Source organism: Hermetia illucens, chromosome 2, assembly GCF_905115235.1.
Source record: "Hermetia illucens chromosome 2, iHerIll2.2.curated.20191125, whole genome shotgun sequence".
Taxonomy (NCBI): Eukaryota; Metazoa; Arthropoda; class Insecta; order Diptera; family Stratiomyidae; genus Hermetia; species Hermetia illucens.
The window spans coordinates 98,519,866-98,542,786 of NC_051850.1; the positions used below are offsets into that span (position 1 = coordinate 98,519,866).

Below are 22,921 nucleotides of genomic sequence, written 5' to 3' on the forward strand. Positions count from 1 at the left end.
GAACCTGGTCGATATACGAGCTGCATGCCAGAAGGCAGAAATAGCTCTGATAAAGAGCAACTCCAGAGCAAGTTATTTAAAGCGCTCTACTATATAATGGGTGAAGCGATATTTATTCCAACGTACTTTGTATCTTAGTATTTAAATCAATTCTCAAATATTCTTTAGAGAGTTCGTCATTCAGTTATATAACGGCCATTTACTTAAATTTAGCATTAGTACATTAGCTAAATAGGCTATAATATGGAATGAATACCCAGGATTGAACCGTCTATTCAATAGAAGATAATCTTTTCACAAATCACAACTGGCTTCGCTACTACCACTACACAAAACATTAATCAAATTTTACCCAAGATTTGCATATACTGAAAAAGTACGTTCACATCTATTTAAACCAGTCTACATTTTCACAGTACGAGTACAATGACCTTGCGAGTGGCTTATACATATGTAAATTCTCAAAATCTTGTAACAATGGAATGAATAAAAGGACAATAAACCCCTGAATTCATCAGCTGAAATACAAGTGGATAAAAGCTCCATTCACTTTTTGAAAGGAAACCCAAACCAGCAGCAATTTTCCACTGAACCCACTTCATAGTACCCCTACATACATATATCTCGTCAAATCCGTAACTTACTGTCGATGCGAAGGATATCCATTTAGTGACAGACGTTGACATTGACGACGGACAAATAGGGAATTGGGTAAGCCACTAACAACATCAATTTTGGCGTTTCCGACACTGAAGTTGGCATAGATCAATCTTGCAGGACTGGAGTCTGACTATTGGATTCGGCGAATCACTTCCCTGGCAGTTTATTAATAGATAGGGTTACGGAACTCGAATGAAGCTTGCGTCATCAGATATGAATTGGAATAGTTCATATCGGGAATGGTATGAGTTACATAATTCAATTAGTCAATCGATGTCAGTCGAATAGACTGATTTCTAAAATATTTTTGCCTGCCTTAATAGACCGTATTTTATTCTATATCGAGTTTTTCTGTTAAATAACATTTATTAAAAGTCGGGTTACTGCCTGTCTATCTATCCGTCGGTCTGCTGTCACGCGCGTTTTCTTCGGAAACCGTTGCACAAACTTATATTAAATTTCGTTGCTGTATGCAAACTACATATGAAACCCTAGCCATTATTTTGTGTTGAGCTTAAGGGGAGGGCTCTGATTACTACTTAACGAAACAAGTCATGGCTTTGACCTAATTCCAGATAAGCGAAGTGTACTATATAAATATGCTTTTAATTTTTATTTTTTCTTTCCAAGGTTTTGTTGAAAAAAAGGGAAGGTCCAGAAAGGATCAGTTGCTTTAAGTACCCGTTCTCAGAAACTACACAACAGAAAAATCTGAGAAAATTATGATGATCCATGCACATTGTATCTAAGCCACAAAATACTCTGCGTTAAAATATCTGCTCAAATAAAGTTAATATCAGTATATTATTAAATTTTTAAAATTTATTGCGAATCCCCCTAAATTCCGTAAAACTTTGCAATATATGGAGCAAATCCTACTGTTAATAAAAAAAATATAATGGATCGAAGGTGCCCCTTACTCGTCAAATTACTACTCTCTGAGAGATAAAATGTCAGCATGACATTGAAGTGGATATTGGGTGCATTAAATGCATATACACTCCGCGCTATGTATAAATGGAGCCATCATGAGCCTCAATGTGCATAGGCAAAAGATCAACAAAGCCTTTCATACCTGAAGTGAAGAGGAAGTGGTTTCCGCCTTGTTTTTAAGGTTTTGTGTGAAGCAAAACCTTATTATAATAGAATCAGTTCGATGTCTGTCTGTCTATCAGACCCGATTTATTACACGGCTTATTAAACGGCTAAACCGTGTGAATGCCTGTACATCTAGCAAGTGGCACTATTCTGTATTGAATTGAAAGGGGACTACCTTCACATTCAAAATGAAGGTGCATTGTTTTCACAGAATATGACCATGTGGGGTATCAAATGAAAGGGCTCAATTCGCACTTTTCGAAACTGATTTCATATTTGATATCAGGTGAAATGCGTGATGAAAAAGTGTAAAGTGTTTTCAGAATCTATCAATCCGAAAAATCGGATAAAAATACAGTTGTGTATCTGAATGAAACCTACGACTCAAAATACATCCCGTTCCGATATCTGCACAAATAAAGTAAGTAGTAGTGTATTAGCATTTTGAAATTTTTGACAAATCCCGGGAAGTGGTATAAAGCATAAAAAGACATAAGTGTGTGAAGTTTAAAAGAATTCCAACTATTATTAACAAAATGATAGAAGATGAAGCTTTTTTGAATGATGTCATCATAACATATTAATTTGTCAATACCACAACAAAGTAAACTCATATTAATGGTGAGCCACAGGGGAAAAATTCGTTTTACGTTTTTATTAATTTATATGTTCATCCATCCATCAATTACTCGAAACAGACATTTGTATGAATTTATTTGCTTTGGGATAGTGCCTAATTCAGGTAGATATATTTGTACATTAAACCAGCAGTATTCAATATACGTTCCGCAGATGTACATATGTATGCTTTTGTGCACGAAGTAAATCGGAAATATGTGTGTATATGTATGTATACGTGCACACATAATATTCGGTAATAGGCACTGTTTATTTGTTTAGGGTGAGCATAATATCTACGTCTGAAATATGTACGTATATCTTTTAGTTTGAAAAAAATGTGAAGGAATATTTTGGGTCCGTAGCCATATACGAATGGAAAAATGTGCGTTTCTCACATAAGATGGAAACAGAACCTTTATACTCGAAGCAACAGCTTCCTGTTTTCCAACTTGTCTTTTTATGGTGGAAAATCTTAGAAATCCGAGATAGAGGTAGAGCGGGCACAAGTGAGATTCAGACCCCCTAAAAAATACCCCCGTCTGTCCAGACTCGCAGAACCATCATTTAGGTGTTTTTAGACACTCGTCCTTCTGCTCCCTTCTGCTTTTTTCCGCCTTTCCTCTTTCAGAAAATCCTGCTGTATTTTTATGATTGCGGAGGAAACCATAAGCCATATTTACTTCGACCTCAGCATCTCCACAACTATATTCTCTGGGTTCACGCTCTTGTTCAGATTCCTCCTCCTCGTTGCATACCCGGGCCAGTAAAATATTACATCACTCGGTATAACACCGAATCTACGACAATTCGTTGAATCATCCAACTCAATGTGCAATATGGTAGTTGGTCTTTTCATGTTTCCGCTCAAGTGGCATCCTAATGTTGGGAATAAGCTTGTGCTTCCACCGACCCTTTGAATGCTCGTCCCATCTGTGTTGCCAATGATCCATTAGACTCTTTTCTTACCGAATGCCTGCGTTCCGTGTGCCTCCCATACATTTTGCATGACTCATCTTTTTCGCCAGAATGTCCACAGGGATCATCCCCGCTCGTGGTGGCATTGGCTACCTTTTGACATTTGTACCGTGCTCCTTAAAGCTCAGTTTGGCTTCATCAATCAACCAGTCTCCGACTTCAACTTTCACAGTATTCTCATTTCTACGGTTTGTTATTAAGACTGCTACCGTTTTCTAGTCCGCGGCCCTTTCCAGCCAAACCTATCCCGTTCTCGCTATTTCCCCCGCACGGCCTCCACATCCCTTGGGCGTTTTTATGTAACAACCACAACAAGATGATCTGCAAAGCCGACAATCACAGGACGGGAAGACTAAGCACCCCATTGTACATAACATTTTACAACAGGGAATCTGTTGTTACAATGTCCCTCATCCGTCTCGTTTCTCTCGAGTTTAGATCCTTAACAACAAGGACTCCCGTTTCTAAAAAATCTATTTTTAGTTGTACTTTTTCTAAGAAAGCTGATAGTCGATGGGATTGCCACATTTCCATTGCAAAAATGAATCCAATGAGCCTGTTTCTGCTCTCATTAGCTATATTTTTGGGACCAGCCCCTTATCGATCTTTGGTTTGAAGTCGCCGAACACTATCTTCATGGCGTTCGAAAACAGTAGATCAAATATTGACTTAATGCGACTACAGATTTAGTTTCTACTGAGTAAATTTTGTGTTCAATAGGAGAATACGCGTTGACTATTTAAAAATAACGTACCTTCAAAGATCAAAAACCTCGCGGCCAGTTTCGCCAAGAAATCTAAATCTGGTCAATTTTCATAGAGTACTTCCATAAAGCAGTACATAGAGCATTGGCAGCCTCTTCAAATTATTGAGAAAGTGGCGTATGCATCCGACTGAGGACCTTGGTTTAATTTTTCTTTATCTTCATATTATGCTTATTTTCCTCTTTCAACCCAGTACCATTTGCTCAAAGTCCATAGCTCGGTGTGAGAGCAATTAGATATCGTTAAAGAAATGAGGAACAGTGACATCATCCATTGATCTACACTCTCTAGCCAAGGCAGAGAAGACGGGTCGATAATAGAAAGAAACAAGTTGGGAAACCGGAAGCTTGACGCTTCAGGTATAAAAGGTTTTGTGTTTCCCTATGTGAGGAGCATAACGTAGTTCTCCATTGGCTTATAGCATTGACCCGAGATATTGAAATCGTTCAGTTCTGAGCAGGTTACTGCCATTGCCAGAACTCAGCGATTTAAGTATCTCGAAGGGCAGGTTACTGCCATTGCCAGAACTCAGCGATGTAAATATCTAGCGTCAACGCTATCAGTTAATGCAGAACTGCGTAATGAAATTGTTTCACGCATTAATGCAACCTGGATGAAGTGGCATTTCCAACTGGTGTTCTTTGTGATCAACATGTCAGCGCACGTCCCAAATCTAAAATTTACTGCAATGTCGTCCGTCTGCCACTCTCTATAGTTCTGAGTGTTGGCCGACTATAAAGGACAATGAACGGCGTCTTGCGGTAATGGGGACGAAGATGTTGCATTGCACTGGTGGCGTGACACGTTTTGATTACGTCTGAAATGAGAATATCCGCGATCGATATGGGTTTGCAACGATCGTGGAAAAACTGCAAGAGAGACGTTTTCGATGGTGTAGTCACGTAATTCACGCTAACGAGAATTCAACAACCAGTATTGATCAGAACATCGAAAGCAATGGTAAGCAACCAAAAAGCCGGCCAAAACAATGGTGGCTTGATACACTGGATGGGGATTTAAAGGTCTCGCGATTACATCCTGATGACGCATTTGATAAAATAAAATGACGAAACCGATCATCACGAGCCGACCCCGCTTGTGAACTGAAGGCTGAAGAAAAAGAGAAAGATGTGAGGAGCGACGAGTGCACGACAGCTCCGTGTAATATAGCTAAAAATTCCATTCCATTCCTCTATTTTCTACAAAGCGATTTAAATAAATCATCTGATGGAAAGCCCTGTGTTGATAATGGTCACCCTCATACGCTTCACGCTATTATTAGCGAATGAAAACAATTTAACCAGCATCAAATATAAACAAGTCGGAATACCGGAAGCTCGTGCTTCAGGTATAAAGGTTTTGTGTTCATCTTATGTAGGAAATTTCAACGCACAATTTTCTATCCGTATATAGCTACAAATCCACCATATTCCTTCATATTTTTCCAAACTACGAGACATACGTACATATCATATTACAGGCATAGATATTACGCTCAACCTAAACAAACAAACTGCCTATTTCCGAATACTGTACACATATATGCACGTATATAAATTGATCGTACCCATATTTCCGATTTACTTCTTATATCTATTTCAATTAGGCACTACCCGCAAAGTTCATTAACACGCATATATTATATACCTACATACACACATGTCTGGTTGACAAATAACTAAAAAACTAAAACAAAATAATTCTCTTTGTACCCAATTCAAAAGAACTCATTTCGTTATGGTATTGACGAATTGATATCTGATGATGACGTCATGCAGGTTGTAGAGTGCACGAAATTCACAAAAAAATGTGAAGTTTCACCCCGTATAACTTTGTAAGTAAGGGTTGGATTTTCTTCAAACTCGACCAAACTGTGCATTGTGTTCTTCATTACACGCATGCCAAATTTTGTACTTCTGGGATTAACATAAGGGGGGTGCCGGGTAAATTTCTAAAATGTGGAAATATACTATTATTAACTTTATTTGTACAGATATCGGAACCGGATATATTTTGAGGCCTAGATTTAGTAGAGATGCATCACTGTGATTTTTTTCAGATTTTTCAGTTGGAGAGGTTCTGAGAACGAGACCTGCTACACTTTTTGGGCGTTATATTTTGAGCCCTCACTCCCCTACGTTTCACCCAAACCCAAATATTGAACCAGTTTCGAGAAGTACTAATTGAGACCTTTCATTTGATACCCCACACGGCTACATTCTGTGAAAAAAAAATTTGGACCCTCCGTTCATATGTATGGAGACCCCCCCTTAAACTTAACACAAAATGGTGCCACTTACTGCATGTAAAGGGAACACCAGATTACATACTCTCATCAATTTTCGTGACAATCGGTCCAGCCGTTTCCGAATAAATCGGGTGTGACAGACAGACAAACAGACAGACAGACAGACAGACAGACGGACAGACGCACAGACGGACCTGTGAGGAGTGGCCAGATCTCCCATCAGGCGCGACCCCAGGTGGCGGATAGGGGCATACCTATTGATGTGTAAATATGTGTTCATGCACTTTTCTTTTCTGACTGTGCATGGGCTAGTGTTTGCTCATCTCTGGTGCGTGGACCAAAATGGCTATGGGAAGGACACCCAGAAAATAAAACCAACATGGACGAATTGAGAAGGAGTAAAGTTACGGTGCAGGGGCTCGGAACCCCAGTACCGGCGGCTTTTGGGAGTGAGCAAGCGGGCTCCCGGCCGTCGATATCCCTCGACCGCAGTGCCTCGGTGGTGGACAACTTGGCCACCGTTGCATCTAATACTACAAGTGTTTTAGATTTGGAGAAGGAGGTGTTCAAACGAAGCACGACTCTGCCAAGAACACCAATTGCAAAGGCAAAGAATGATGGACTGAAAGAAGATAGCTGGCCAAAAAAGGCGATTTCGACACCCATCGGATCTGATCAAGAGGTACTCCAGCAGCACCAAATAGATCCATTCAGGAGAAGCTCATCAATTTTACGATCTCCTCCAATATCAAAGCCGGCAAAAGAGAAAGCTCATGGGAGCTCAGCAATTAAAAAATGTGAAGGAGCCAGTAAAAGGAGTAGTCTGGCCAGGACTCACCGAGAACAGAGCCCTGACCCAGAAGAACTACCTTTTATGCAGCTTGGGACTAAAATAGTTGAGCTGTCCGAATTCATCAAGGACAAGCACAACGTGCACCAAGCCATCAAGAACATGGTGAGAGCCATCAGGGTGCTTTACAGTAGGTCCCAGGAAGAAGTAACAAAGCCTAAAGAAAAGCCGGACATTCCAGCCTCAACAGTGTCACAGGCGACCCAAGTGACACCAAAGCAGAAGGTCACCGATCCTCGATCAAGTAAGCGAGTGCGAGACAAAGAGGGCGAAGCTTTGGTGAATCAACAGGCACCAAAAAGGAAGAAAGGAGTCTCGACTAGTCCAACAAACGGAACTAAAAGTTCAGAAGGGCCCAAAGTGCCCAAAGTAGGAACGTCGGCTAGCGAAGCGAAACCGAGAGAAAATAAGAGCGGTGGTTGGACTAAGGTCGTGAACAAGAAAAGAGACAAGAAACCAAAGATGCGAATTCGCCCGGAGGCAATTGTAATCTCCAGCAAAGGACATCTAACGTATGCGGAGATACTAAAGAAGGTGAAATCTGACCCCGACCTAAAAGACCTAGGCGGAAATGTCAGCAAAATCCGGAGGACCCAGAAAGGGGATCTCATGTTTGAACTGAGAAAATCCAGCGTGGGGAAAACTGACGGCTTTCGTAACCAAGTTTTAAACTCACTTGGGGAAAATGTCGCGGTTCGTTCCCAAAAACATGAGATCTATATCCAGTGCAAGGATCTCGATGAGGTAACATCCAGAGAAGAGATCTGCACTGCCTTGAAGGAACAATTCAAGTTGGAGGAATTTGGGGAAGCATCTATCGTGAGCCTTAGAAAAGCTTATGGCGGTACTCAAACGGCCACACTGCGACTGCCAGTAGAGTCAGCGCAGAAGTTGTTGGCCGTGGGGAAGGTTCGGATTGGATGGGTTGTTTGCCGACTAAGGGAACAGATCTCTTTAAAAAGGTGCTTCAAATGCCTAATGTTTGGACACTTCGCGAAGGCATGCACTACCGGCATCGATCGGTCCGATCGATGTCGACGGTGTGGGGAAAAAGGACATATTGCCAAGGAGTGCAATAGAGACCCCAAATGCATTCTGTGCGAAGAAAAGGAGGGAAGGGATAACCGGCATATTGCCGGAAGTGGTAAATGCCCAGAATTTAGGAAGGCGTTAACTGCAGTGAAAAAATGAGGTTAATACAAATAAACCTAAATCATTGCAGGGTCGCACAAGATTTGCTTGCGCAGACCACTTACGAGTCCGCGATGGAGGTTGCTATCATTAGTGAACCGTACAGAAATCTTGACGGTGGTGTATGGGTCACAGATGCGAGTGGTGGAGCGGCGATATGGGCGTGCGGTCGTCAAGCCATACAATATAGTATGCGTCAGGCGGCTAGTGGCTTTGTGTGGGCGAAAATAAGCGGTATATTCGTATACAGCTGCTACGCTCCACCGAGCCTCACACTTCCTGAGTTTGAAGAATTGTTAGATGATCTTGTTCATGACGCAAGGGGACGAGGTCCAAAGGTGATAGCCGGTGACTTTAATGCGTGGGCTATCGAGTGGGGCAGCAAAGAGACTAATGCAAAGGGGCGGTGCTTATTAGAAGCATTTGCCCAGTTAGATGTAGTTCTGGCCAACGAAGGCAATGTAAACACTTATCGGAAGGGGGGAACTGGTTCAATTGTAGATCTGACTTTTGTCAGCCCTGCGCTGGCACGTGGCATGTCCTGGCAAGTTAGCGAGGACTTCACGTACAGCGACCACCAGGCGATCACCTTTGAACTAAGGACCGAGCCACAAGGCAGGAGACCCGCACCCCGGGAGCCGAAATCCAGAGGAACACCAGGATGGTCTGCAAAAGCGATGGATGAGCCGACATTCATGGAAGTGTCGCTAGACCTGCCTAGCAAAGCCGGCACGTCCACGGATAGAGCTCTCCATGTTACACAAAGCGTCTCCAAGGCATGTGACGCGTCGATGCCTAGGAGATGCTCATTCTACACTAGAAGACCCAATTATTGGTGGAATAGTGAACTTGCCAGTCTTCGATCGATTTGCCACAGAGCCAGACGAACGGCTCAGAGGGCAATAGGTAGGATCGATCAAAGGCAAAAGGAGTATGCCTATAGGGAAGCCCGCAAGAACCTCAAGCTCGCCATCCAGCGGAGTAAGAGGAAATGTTTCAAGGAGCTCTGTTTAGAAGCGGACATAAATCCGTGGGGTAGCGCCTATAAAATCGTGACAGGGCGATTCAGAGGCCGATCATCACCGCAGATCACGTGCCCTATGCTCTTGTTGAAAATAATCCAGGGGTTATTTCCCCAGCAGGAGCGGGGTACTAACACTTTCCAGCGTCCCCTGAATGTGACGCCGTTTCCACCAGTCACCAGGGACGAGCTGCTGGAGATCTGCAGTCGAATAGGCGACAGCAAAGCCCCGGGTCTGGACGGCATACCGAATAAGGCGCTCAAACTTGCCGTCAAATGTAGACCGGATATGTTCGCGGAGCTGTTCGAAGCGTGCATGTCCGAGGGTATCTTTCCAGCGACGTGGAAGCGGCAGAAGCTGGCGTTGCTGCCTAAGGCTGGCAAACCGCCAGGGGAACCGTCCTCCTATAGACCCATATGTCTTCTAGACACTATGGGAAAAATGTTGGAGCGGGTTATTTATAATAGACTGCTCCCAGTCGTCGAGAGCCAAGGCGGCCTTTCAGATAGGCAGTATGGGTTCCGCAAAGCCAGATCAACCATTGATGCCATCAAAATGGTTACTGGCTTGGCCGAAAATGCAATTCACGGAAGGGGTTCTACCAGCAAATATTGTGTGGTGGTCACCCTGGATGTGAGGAATGCTTTTAACTCGGCCAATTGGAACCTTATACGAAAGTCTCTGGCGACGATTGGTGTTCCCACCTACCTTGCCACTATCATAGATAGCTATTTGCACGAGCGAACATTGTGGTATAATACCGATGATGGACCCAAGGAGTACATTGTCTCGGCGGGTGTCCCACAGGGCTCTGTACTGGGCCCACTACTGTGGAACATCATGTACAATGATGTGCTTAACCTTCCGGTTCCGGAGGAGGCCACGGTGGTGGGTTACGCCGATGACATAGCACTGGTTGTGGTCGCAAAGCATCTCGAGGATGCTGAGTTGTACTCAAGCGAAGCAATCAGTGCTGTTAAGGCTTGGCTGGAAAGTGCTGGACTGGCACTCGCGGAGGAAAAGACGGAAGCGGTCCTCATCACTAAGCGCCGCAAAAGAAATTACGCCTGCGTCAGAATCGGGGATCGTATCATCACTTCCAAGCCGGCCATCAAATACTTGGGGGTGATGATAGACGGAAAACTCAATTTTAAGCAGCACATAGAGCATACTTGTAAAAAAGCATCCACCACGAGTATGGCTCTCGCAAGGATGATGCCGAACGTAGGAGGACCGCGGCATACTTGCAGGCTGCTCATAGCCAAGGTGGTGAGTTCTATCATGCTGTATGCAGTCCCAGTTTGGGGAAACGCGCTGCAGGTTTTAGGAAATGCATATAAACTGAGTAGGGTTTACAGAAGAACAGCCTTAAGGGTGTGTTCTGCCTTCAGGACCGTCTCAGACGATGCAGCGTTCATCATCTCGGGAATGATGCCAATTGACATCCTGGCAACCGAAATGATGAACATTTATAACACCAGGTCCATCTCTCCCTTATCGCAGGTGAAAAAAACCGAAAGAGAGAGATCCATAAGCAGGTGGCAACAGCGATGGAACCAGTCAGAAAAAGGTCGTTGGACTTACAGGTTGATCCCTTCTATCAGGGAGTGGCTGGAGAGAAAGCATGGGGAGATCAATTATAATCTCACCCAGTTTCTCACCGGCCATGGAGGATACCGTCAATACCTGTACAGGTTTAAATTGGACACCTCGCCGCATTGTCCAAACTGCGACGGGGTCCCGGAAGACCCAGCGCACGTATTCTTCCAATGTCCTAGGTTCGTGGAAGAAAGGAGGAACCTAGAGGAAACTCTAGGTGAAGTGCTATCACCGGAAAATTTTGTCCGGAGAATGGTAGCTTGCCAGGAAGACTGGGATGCGATCAATTTCATGATCGCAGTGATCCAGGAGAAACTGCGAAAAGCAGAAGAAGTGAGGAAGGCGCGGTTACGGACCCCGCGGGAAGACGGAAGGAGACCTAGCTAAAGTAAGCTAACTCCGCCCCGTGATGTAATACCTAAAGGTGGTTCCACGGGGTAGGGGGGGAGTCGGGGGTGGTTTTAGTGGGTAAAAATCCCACACGCTGGTGTGTCCAGACCAGTGTCTTTTGAAGATTTCCACCTCCTCAAAAAAAAAAAAAAAAAAAAAAAAAAAAAAAAAAGACGCACAGACGGACAGACAGACATCGTCTCGATTCTAATAAGGTTTTGTTTCACACAAAACCTTAAAAAGGACTAGGGAGAATTAGATTCTTCTTGAATGGAGTTTTAATATGACACTCAAATTTCAATTATTCTCGTTAATTATGACGTCAGCATCTTATTTGTATGGCTTAGGATGCTATTAATTAGCACGAAATTGATAAGTTTGAACTGCTATAACTTTCCCACTAATAGTTGGATTTTCATGAAACCTGGCATGTGTATGCACGAGGCTGTCCTCTATGTCGGTGCAAAATTTAGTAGTAGTTAGGATGAACTTAAGGGTAGTTTTTTAGTCTATTTCTAAAAGTTGATAATATACTATTAGTAAATTTTTTGAGCAGATACCGGAATGGGACATCTCTCGAAGATTAGATTTCACATAAGTGTTTTACACAAAACCTTAAAAAGGGCTGCAAATAAATAGATTCTTCATAAATGTGACTTTAATATTCCACGCGAATGTCAATTATTGCCGGTAATTATGACGTCAGCATTTGATTTGCACGGCTTTGGAAGCAGTAAACTCGCGCGAAATTGCTAAGTTTGAACTGCTATAACTTTGGCCTTAATTGCCTGATTTGCATGAAATTTAGCACATATATACACAATATTGTCCCCTATGTTGGTACAAAATTCGGAAGTCCTAGGATGAATTTAAGGGGGGTTTTTCAGTAAATTTCTAAAAAGTAGTAATATACTATTAGTAAGTTTATTTGAGCAGATATCGGAATGGGACATATTTTGAGACCTAGATTTCATCTAGGCGCACCACCCTGATTTTTTCGGATTTTTGGGTTGGGTAGTTTCCGAAAATGAGTCCTGTCTCACTTCAAGTGCGTACATTTTGACTCCTTACTCACGCACTTCGCAATTTATGCCAAAACTAATGTTAGTTTCGGAAAGTACAAATCGGAACCTTTCGTTTGGTACCCTACACAACTATATCCGGCAAAAAAAAATGTTGAATCCCCCTTTTGCATGTATGGGGAGCCCCCCTTTAAACTCCACCTAAATTTATGTCACTCGCTGTATGCGTGGGATTTCATAGTTCCCATCTGTCCACCAAATTTCGTTCGGATCGGTTTAGCCGCTTTGGAAAAAAATACGTGTGACAGACAGACAGACAGACATTGAATCGATTTTAATAAGGTTTTGTGTAACACAAAATACAAATAAAAACAAAAATAACGCTAATAAAATGTAACACAGGCAGACTCCGCTTTAGATCACTATCATACGATGGATGCTCTAGTAATAGCTATTAGTTTCTTCAGAATGCCCTCCCTGTATAAGGCATTTCAGATACTGACTTTGGACCCTACTCAAGGCTTTCTCAAAATCTATTAAAAATAGATTAATTGGCAATTTAAGCTCACTGTTTGATAAAGAAATGTATTAATGTGACCAGAACAGGAGAATCCAGAACGGAAACCAGCCTCCGCTCTCTAATTAAGCCCTCGAGGTACCTTTGATGCATTCCTGACTGATTTCAGTTAGAAGAGTGCATATTGCCCTCCAGTGGTCGCAGTCGAGACAGACTTTCTTTCACCTAGTAGGAAAGATATCAGTTTCACAAGACTTTGTGAATTAGTTGGAGTAGCATGTCTACAGAGACTGCAAAAACTACACGGAACATTTCCGCAGGGACGCCGTCGAGATTGTTACCCTTACTCCGCTTGATGAAAGATAAAGAAAACTTTGGGTTTGGTGGGGTTCCGGGGGCGTAGTCAGTATCCGCTTGTTACAGTGTCTTGTCATATCATCGAGGAAAGGTGAGATTTTACCGGTTATTGCAAGATTCAGAATCATGGTGAAGTGCTGCATCCACTTCTCGAGCTGTTCACTATTGGGACGAGAAGCCTACGTTTATGTCCCACTAATTGAAAGGGTATTCTGATGAACTGCGCCACAATCAGAACGTCGTCAAATTGGAGGTCCCGCCAATTGAAGACGAAGAACAGACAATTAAATGGATTGTACTACTGGCATTCAAAGTCTTAGATTGCAGTACATTTGCATAAAGCGGCAACTTTAACCTATTATAACGTACTTAGAAATAATACGATTTCTACCCCACTTGGCTCAATATTTTACTCTATATTATTGCAAAAAATTTTGATTTTCGAATAAACTTAATGGGTAAGGGTAAGTCAATTTCTAACAAATGTTGTAACTATAAATATAGGACCCGGCAATTATTGATTTTATTTGAGTAAATATCATAAGGTAGGGTTCTTTGAGGGGTAGACACCGTGTGCCTGGGCAAACCTAGTTCCTGAAAACGGGTGTTTGAAGTAATTGATTCCTTTGAAACCCGTGCATTTCACCCTTCGTAACTGATAATAAAAGGATCACGTTTCTAAGCACTATCTACAAGATATTCTTTTCTGTAAATCATAGGAAAAAAATGCTAAAATATGGCCATCCACTCCACTATCTGTTCGACTTCAACGTCACCATCTAAATTAATAAGACTGACTAGGCTAACAGTGACCTATATGCGAGACAAAATAAAAATGTCAGGGTTACTCTGAAGACTTTACATAATCGCCGACGGTTTAAGACAAGCTGACGATCTTCCATGCATTCTTTTTAACGAGGCCTTGGGAAAAGCGGCGTTAATGTAACTGCGAGAGGCACTTTTATTTAAAAATCCACCCAAACTGACATAATGGAGATCTGAAGAGATCTGAGATTAGTGAAGGCAAGTCAAAATATATAAAGACGATGAAAATATCCAATAGCACTGGCCAAGTGAAAACAATAAAGATAGGAGAGCACGACTTTGAAACCGATGGAAACTTTTCCAATCTGAGGCCGAAAATCACAACTGTGGTAACTAGGACGATGAAATCCCCTCACGGTTGTTGGTAACTAATAGAGCCTATTTCAGCTTAGAAAAACTGTTCCGCATGAAACATTTTACCGCAGGGTCAAAGCACTTACCTTACTAGACAGTGTCCTCATGTACTCCTCCGAAACTTGTGTTCTTAGCCGCGTTCGACGAAATTTAGATGAGATACTACGACAGTTGGTTTTCCAGCCTAGCAAAGTCTATACGAGAAATATCCATGGTAAAACGAGTTAGGAAACCAGAAGCGCTTCAGGTATAAAAGGTTGTGTGTGTTCCTTATATAAAAATATTTGAGTGGATATTTATACCATTTGTACCCAGCACGTAATGTATAAGTATATATGATGCTAAAATACTTACTTTATCGTGATAATGACGCTCAAAGTCTTTTCCGCTGAAATGAGAATCTTAACCTGTTATAATTCTGTTGATAATAGTGTGATTTCTACCAGACCTGGTAGAATCATGCTTTATATTATAGTCTATATTGCCGCAAAACTTCATGCATCTAGGATGAATTTAAGGGGGTTTTACAATCAGTTACTAAAACTTAGTAGTATACTATTAATAACTCTATTTGAACAAATATCGGTATGAGAGATATTTCGGAGCCTAGACACCGTATAGTGGCAGCTTCAAAATTTTCAAGTGAGAGGGTTCTGAAAAAGGATCTGTAAAGTAAATAACAACTTTGCAGCCCCCGCCCTAACCCCTTCTCCATCAAATACAAGAACTGAGATCAGCTTTGAAAAATACTAACCGATACCTTTCATTGAATACCCCATGTGACCACATTGGCGGAAAAAAAAATGTTAACTCTCTTTAAGTTCCATTTATGACTGAGCGTCCACAATCCCCCCCAAATTTTTCGTCAATTGGTACAACCGTTTCTGAAAAAAGTGCGGGGACAGAGAGACAGACAGACAGCTAAACAGACAGTAAAATAATTTTTGTTTTACACATAACCTTTAAAAGAAGACGTGTCAGACGCTGCCTCAGATGGAACCAGTTGTTAGCGATATCTATTTAGATGACCGAAAAATTGAAATGTTTGAAGTTCCTTATTAAGGTAGGCATAAACAGAACACCCGTTATTGCCCCGTTGAAGATGATGGTGTATTCGTTACTCTAATTTTTTGGTGAGATTTAGATATCAAGTTCATACCAATGGAGCAGTTGATACCCTCGCTTTTGAATTCTATTCATTTGGAGGAAGCGACACCCTTAAGATTGAATCCACGCTCCGAATTTTGAGCAATCAACAAAAATTCATTTAAATATAGTACATTCGTAGTAAGAAACAAGTGGGAAAAAGGAAGCTAGAGGCTTGAAATATGAAAGGATTTGTGACAGTACCGTACATACATAGTTAAAAATTCAATTGCGCTCGATTTTTTAAGAGGCGTTTAGACAGATAATTTGAACTAAAAAGCCCTGTATTGATAATCAGGTTGGTAGTTAACCTCACACACTTCCCACTAAGAGTTCAACATTATTAGTAAATGTCAAGTGTGAAAGTAAACTCTTCATAAATGAAGCTTTAATATTTCAATCAAATGTCAATTATTCTCATTAATTATGACATCACCATCTTATTTGTATGGCTTCAAATGCAGCAAATTCGCACGAAATTGATAATTTTGAACTACCATAACTTTTATATTAATAGCCGGATTTCGGCAGTATCATGCACGATACCGTTTTCTAGTTTGCTGCAATTTAGTACTCCTAGGATGAACTTAAAAGGGGTTGTTTAGTCAATTTAGAAAAGTTGGTAACATACTAATAGTAGGTAGGCAGATATCGGAACGGGACATATTTTGAGCCCTAGATTTTTTGGTTGGGTAGTTTCCGAAAATTTATCCTACACATTTTCAATTTTTCCTCGCGCATTTTATAATTTGTGTCAAATATCAGTTTCAGGAAGTATTAATCGAGACCTTTCATTTGATACCCCACATGACAATATTCATGAAACAAATTACATTCCCCTTTAAACTGCACGTAAATTCATGGCACTTATTGTATGCGTAGGATTCCATAGTTACCATATGTCCACGTTTGGATCTGTGTAGCCGTTTCGGGGAAAAGTGCCTGTGACAGATAGACAAACAAACAGTGAATCGATTTTTATAAGGTTTTGTTTTGCACAAAGCCTTAAAAATGGAAAACAGAAATAAATTTAGTATATTGAAACATCCATATCCATAACATTTCTATTCGAAAGAGGATTTCGTTGGTGACCAATACAAGATATTATAAACACAATGTCTTAAAAGTTCTTCATAAAGGAAACATCCTTAATATGTTTAAATACACGAAATATACCCGATCTATCAAACTTCAAACAAACTGATAGACCAGTAACTTATTCCAAACTACTATTTTATTTTATAGTATGTATATATATTTCGGGAGCAACTTATCCCCTTCGTCAGTACAAAGCTGCTGAAAAGAAGTGCGGTTATACGGTTCAATTTATACTTAAACACTAGTTACCTAAATTACTTTTTTAATAAAAAAAAAGCACATTAAATTATTAACCTAATTACCTGTTAATTACCGCGGCCAGTCTTATTAATTTTGAGGGGCAATTACCGAAATCTGTGTTTAATAACCGCGTCACCTCTCCTCTCAAAATTTCTAGACTTTCCCAAGGGTCCAAGGTTGTCGCTCGGTTTGTATAACGCACAAATAGAACCGTATAATCGCAATTGTTTTCAGTAGCTTTGTACTGATGAAAGGGGTAAGTTGCTCCCGAAATATATATACGCTATAAAATAAAATTGTAGTTTGGAGTAAGTTACTGGTCTGTCAATTTTAGACTTAACTACAAATAGAAGACAATATCTAACCTCTTCAAACAAACAATTTACAATCCCCGATTTAACCAAGTTTCTCCGATTATAATAACAACCCACTAAGTAAATTGTGGATAGTATTATTCTAATTCAATTTTTCGGACATTTTTCCTTTCCAGAATGAAGAATGCAAAAGAACAAACAGCAAGCAACCAAGATTTCCTCCTCATCACCATAGACTGCACCCCACCAACTTGAAGGAACAATCATAACAGGGAAACTAAAGCGCTTTATAACTAATCAGCAAACTATTCACTCCCAACAAGATAAGGACCGAATGTCTCACGAAGAATGTGCTTTTCGGATACCAGACACAAAGTCTCCAGCACCAGATTTCAGTTCCAGCGCGAACAGTCAATCACGGGCTATATCCCTGCCGAGGATTAACAAAATCGCATCATTAACTCACAACACTGTCAACAGCATTTTGTCTTCGGAGTGGTTGTAAACAGTACATAACAGCATTGGTTGAAGTTTTAATGAGAGTTGTAAAGTTCTTTTCATTTTGGTGCGCTTTGAAACTTGTATACTTCCGCAAGTCCTTTTAATCCCATTTTAATTTGTTCCCCATTCAGTGCGGGGACGATGGAATACAAGCAGCTTCCGCGTCATTAAACGCTCCATTCTAAAGGCGTTGTACACAATAATTTCGCTAATGCGTTTAACGTCATCATCCAAAACAAATTACGATAAGGATTTGATTAATGCCGGAGATAATCAACTGTTCATAAATTTAAGCGCATTGTTGAGCTGCTGGTTAGGGTCCCTGCAATCCACCATTCCCGTTCAATGTGCAATATTTGTGCGGCAACTTTGAATGATTTCATGTTGCTTCCTATGCACATCCTTTAAACTCAACCAATTTCTTCGAAACGTTGTTCTTTTCTTGAAATGAATTATTTCTCTTCTTTCATAAAAATGTTATCGTTAATGAATTAAACTGGTGTGAAAGCCTTATATATAGTAATTATGCTTCGATTCACTCTATAATGAAGAAAAACAAATTCATCAAAATTCACTCAATCAAAAGAGAATCGTTATTATATTTTTATTCATTGTTCATAATTTAGTATAATATTTATGTACAATAACTAGATGCAACACTGTGTTCCACCGAAACAATGTGTAGTAATAAATTGCGATTTTGTAGTATTTTCTCCCCCGAAACAGCTTTCACATGATTAGTTGGTAATTTCCAAAATGCTCTGCTAAAACTCTTCAAACATATAAAATGACATATCTTCCGATGAGTAGCGAACTTATTTAACCACGTTTCCAAAATGTTTGAATGTTTGGTTCTGAAAATAAACGGGCACAAAATACATATCTCTTCAAAAATAAATTATCTTGAAAAATTACATAAATATACTTGTTATAAGTTAGTAATAGACAAAGCAGTAGCACCTAAAATTGCAAAACAATATTTCAATTTCAGCGAGTAACACAAGAATACAATACAAACATACATAAAGCTAACACTTATAGTTATTACTTAAATTGTACTGTAACATTGGTATTTATAGGATGATAAGATAGTATTAGACTTGAAGTAAAGGAGTCGTGTGCGTTTAAGGTTAAGGGACGAACTTAGATACCGATTGTATAAAAGGACAGAAAAAATATAAAATAACGCAAGCAATTCTTTGTCTTTTACTGCTACACTCTTTATCCAGGCATGGTACTATACGAATACTAGTGTTTTGTGTGCAAGGTATTGTTTTCCAGTTTGCTATTATTCTCCTAATTTCGGTTGTTGTGTCCTTTTTCTTTTCTTAAAAGGGACAATATAACAGCAAGGAACAAGTCGCAAAACTTCATAATGACGGGGTTTCAACCAAACTTTCCTCTATTATGCCCCATATTGTACTTTTAGTCTCATCCTAAAGGAGGTTTTCGCTAAAATTCCAAAATATTAGAATGTGTTATTATTAACTTTGTACGGATACCGGATTTTACAGCACCATGACAAGTGTTGGCAGACTATAAAATACAATGAACGGCATCTTGCGGTAATGGAGACGAAGATGTTGCGTTGGATTAGTGGCGTGACATGTTTTGATTACATCCGAAGTGAGGATATCCGCCATCGTCGATGGTATGGTCACGTAGTTCGTGCCAACGAGAATCCATTTGCCAATATTGGCAAAACATCGCAGTCGATGATAAACGACCAAAAGGCAGGCCGAAACAACGGTGGCTTGATACGCTGGATGGGGATTTAAAAGCCCCGAGATTGCACCAAGATCAGGCATTCGATAGAGCCAAATGGCGAAACCGATCACGACGAGCCGACCCGACTTGTAAATGGGACAACGGCTAAAGGAAAAGAAGAAAAAGATTCCAAGATCTCGCAAGGACGTCATCATATTTCCACAGCTCCCCAGGACTTCCCAAGGAGCTGCAATGACATTTTGGAAAACTTTGGGAAAATGTATAAATAAACATAAGTATAAATAAAGCTATAAAAAGAAAGTGAGTAACCAAAATACACAAAACATAAAAAGCAGATAAGATAAATCCCCCCCCCCCTTCAGCGCTTTTAAGGAAGAAGGGTCTATAAGGATATCTCGTATCTCTTTATAGACGGTACGTTCGTCAACCATGCATAAAATAATAAACCCTAAGTAGCACTATGAATTCAAATGTTTTTCAACTTTTCAACCAAAGTATGTAATAACTTACTGAAATTTCATTGTAGTTCGTTTTCTTATTATGAATGGTACGAATAAATATAAATGTTTCTATTTCTGCAATTGGATTGGAAAGTTCATCTTCCTATTTCCTTTAGCCCTAACGGTAAGTTAACCGAGTTCAACTGCATTTCACAAATCGAGAGTGAATTTAGTGGTTCAAGAAAAATCCTTCGGTTTTCAAGGTTTTGTGGAAGACAAAACCTTATCATAATCAGTTTACTGTCTGTCTACATATCCATCTGTCTGTCTGTCCGCCACATTCGTTTTCTCAGAAACAGTTACCCGAATTGATATCAAGTTTAGTTAAAGGCTGAGAAGTGCAGTGCAGTGACTAAAATTGTTCCACAATGAGCTTAAAGAGCTCAGAACTCCATTTTGATGTGCGATCGTTCCGGCGACAGTCACAGACATACTTCGGGATCTTATGTCCCCAAGGTAATGTCCAGCTTGTGATCGGCCCGGCGGACGGACGCGGGGGAAATTGACCCAATCAACCACAGATCAAACGATTGTTGTGCACTTGACCCATCTTCCGCCCGGGACAGCATCTCACTCCCAGCTCGCAAGCATACATCGATCAAAAAATCTGCAATTGATTTCAAAGGACGGCGTCATAGAAGCACCAGCTCCAACAAATTTTTCATTGACCGCGAATTGCCACCAACACTAATTAACACTCAGTTAGAATGATGACAGCCATCAAATACAAATCACTCCACCCGCAGAATCGTGGACGCAGAAGTCGACTGTTTTTGAGGTTTTGTGTGAAACAAATCCATAACCATCCAACCGACCATATTAAAATCGGTTCGATAACTATCTGTGCGTAGCACTGTCCGTCTATCTGCCTGCCTGTCTATCCGTGTGTCACACCTGAATTACTCGTGAACAACTGAACTGATTGTTATGAAATTTGATGGGGAGGTGTGGTCTGTGTGTCCCCTTTACATTCAGCCAATAACGCAATTTTGTCTCTAGCCTGAAAGGGGGCTTCCCATACATGCAAATGGGTGTGTGATTTTTTTCTGACTGAATATAGTTATGCGGGGTATGAAATAAAAAGGCTCGATTAGTACTTTCAAAACTGACTTATTGCTAATATTGGGTGAATCCTTGTGTGTTTTACGTGGGTACCTGTCGTGGAGACCTAATCCCACGGTCCTCTACGGACACGGATTGATTTTGTGATCACAATCAGAGCCCCACTGTGACAAGCAACAACGGTACCAGTCTATACCAAGTGCATGGCTTCTGATAATATTGAGTGAACCATCATCATCATCAACGGCGCAACAACCGATATCCTCTCTAGGCCTGCCTTAATAAGGAACTCCAGACATCCCGGTTTTGCGCCGAAGTCCACAAATTCGATATCAATAAAAGCTGTCTGGCGTCCTGACCTACGCCATCGCTCCATCTCAGGTAGGGTTTGCCTCGTCTTCTTTTTCTACAATAGATATTGCCCTTATAGACTTTCCGGGCTGTTCCATCCTCATCCATACGGATTAAGTGACCCGCCCACCGTAACCTATTAAGCCGGATTTTATCCACTACCTGACGACCATGGTATCGCTCATAGATTTCGTCGTTATGTAGACTACGGAATCGTCCATCCTCTTGTAGGGGGCCAAAAAGTCTTCGGAGGATTCTTCTCCCGACCGCGGGCAAGAGTTCACAATTCTTCTTGCTAAGACCCCAAGTCTCCGAGGAATACATGAGGACTGGCAAGATCATTGTCTTGTACAGTAAAAGTTTTGACCCTATGGTGAGACGTTTCGAGCAAACAGTCTTTGTAAGCTGAAATAGACTCTGTTGGCTGACAACTCGCGCCGTCTGCTCGATCTGGATGAAGGCGGTCTGATATCGTCAGCATATGCCAGTAGTTGGGTGGACTTAAAGAGGATCGTACCCCTCGCATTTACTTCGGCATCACGGACTACTTCCTCGAGGGCCAGGTCAAAGAGGTCGCATGATAGGGCATCCCTTGTCGTAGACCGTTGTTGATGTCGAATGGTCTTGAGAGTGATCCTGCTGCTTTTATCTGGTTTCGCACATTGGTCAGGGTCAGGCTAGTCAATCTTATTAATTTCTTCGGGATACCGAATTCTCTCATGGCCGTGTACAGTTTAACCCTGGCTATGCTATCATAGGCGGCTTTAAAGTCGATGAACAGATGGTGCAACTGTTGTCCATATTCCAGCAATTTCTCCATCGCTTGCCGAAGAGGGAAAATCTGATTTTTTTGCTGATTTGCCTGGAGTGAAGCTTCTTTGGTATGGAACAATGATGTTCTGAGCGTTTGGGGCTATGCGGCCTAGCAAGATAGCGGAGAATATTTTATAGATGATACTCAACAACCTGATACCTCTATAATTGCTGCACTGTGGGATATTTCCCTTTTTGTGTATGCGACACTTGGTGTAATTGGTCGCCTTCATATTTAACCAATTCGGCTGTAATTCCATCGACTCCTGGCGACTTATGATTTTATAGCAAATGAATTGCACGGACTGTTTCTCCTATACTTGGTGGTGGCAGCATTTGTCCGTCGCCTTCAGTTGGCGGCACCTCCAACTCGCCGATGTTCTGGTTGTTCATCAAGGTACTCAACCCATCGCTCCAATATGCCCATTCTGTCGGAAATCAGATTTCCCTCTTTATCTCGGCAGGATGAACATCGATATATGTAAGGCTTCATCCTGCTGACTTGTTGGTAAAACTGCCGGCGCTGGTGCGGTTGTTCCCTGTACTTCTCTAGTTCACAGACTTGTTGCTTCTCCCAGGCTTCCTTTTTCCGTCTGTTAAGTCACTTCTCCGCTCGACGGAGTTCTTGATAAGTCTCCGCGCATGCCTGCGTTCTTTACGAATGCAATATTACTC

At 41.2% G+C, this 22,921-nt stretch overlaps 1 protein-coding gene across 1 annotated transcript in view; it reads left to right on the forward strand.

Moving 5' to 3' along the window:
* The window catches only part of LOC119649598 (CCN family member 4), a 236,649-nt gene extending 217,651 nt beyond the window's left edge, over positions 1 to 18,998 (forward strand). Inside the window, exon 9 of the mRNA XM_038051812.1 lies at positions 17,468 to 18,998. Coding sequence (XP_037907740.1) covers positions 17,468 to 17,560 — 93 coding nt within the window. The 3' untranslated portion in view covers positions 17,561 to 18,998. The remainder of the gene's footprint in view (positions 1 to 17,467) is intronic.
* Positions 18,999 to 22,921: the final 3,923 nt, after the last annotated feature.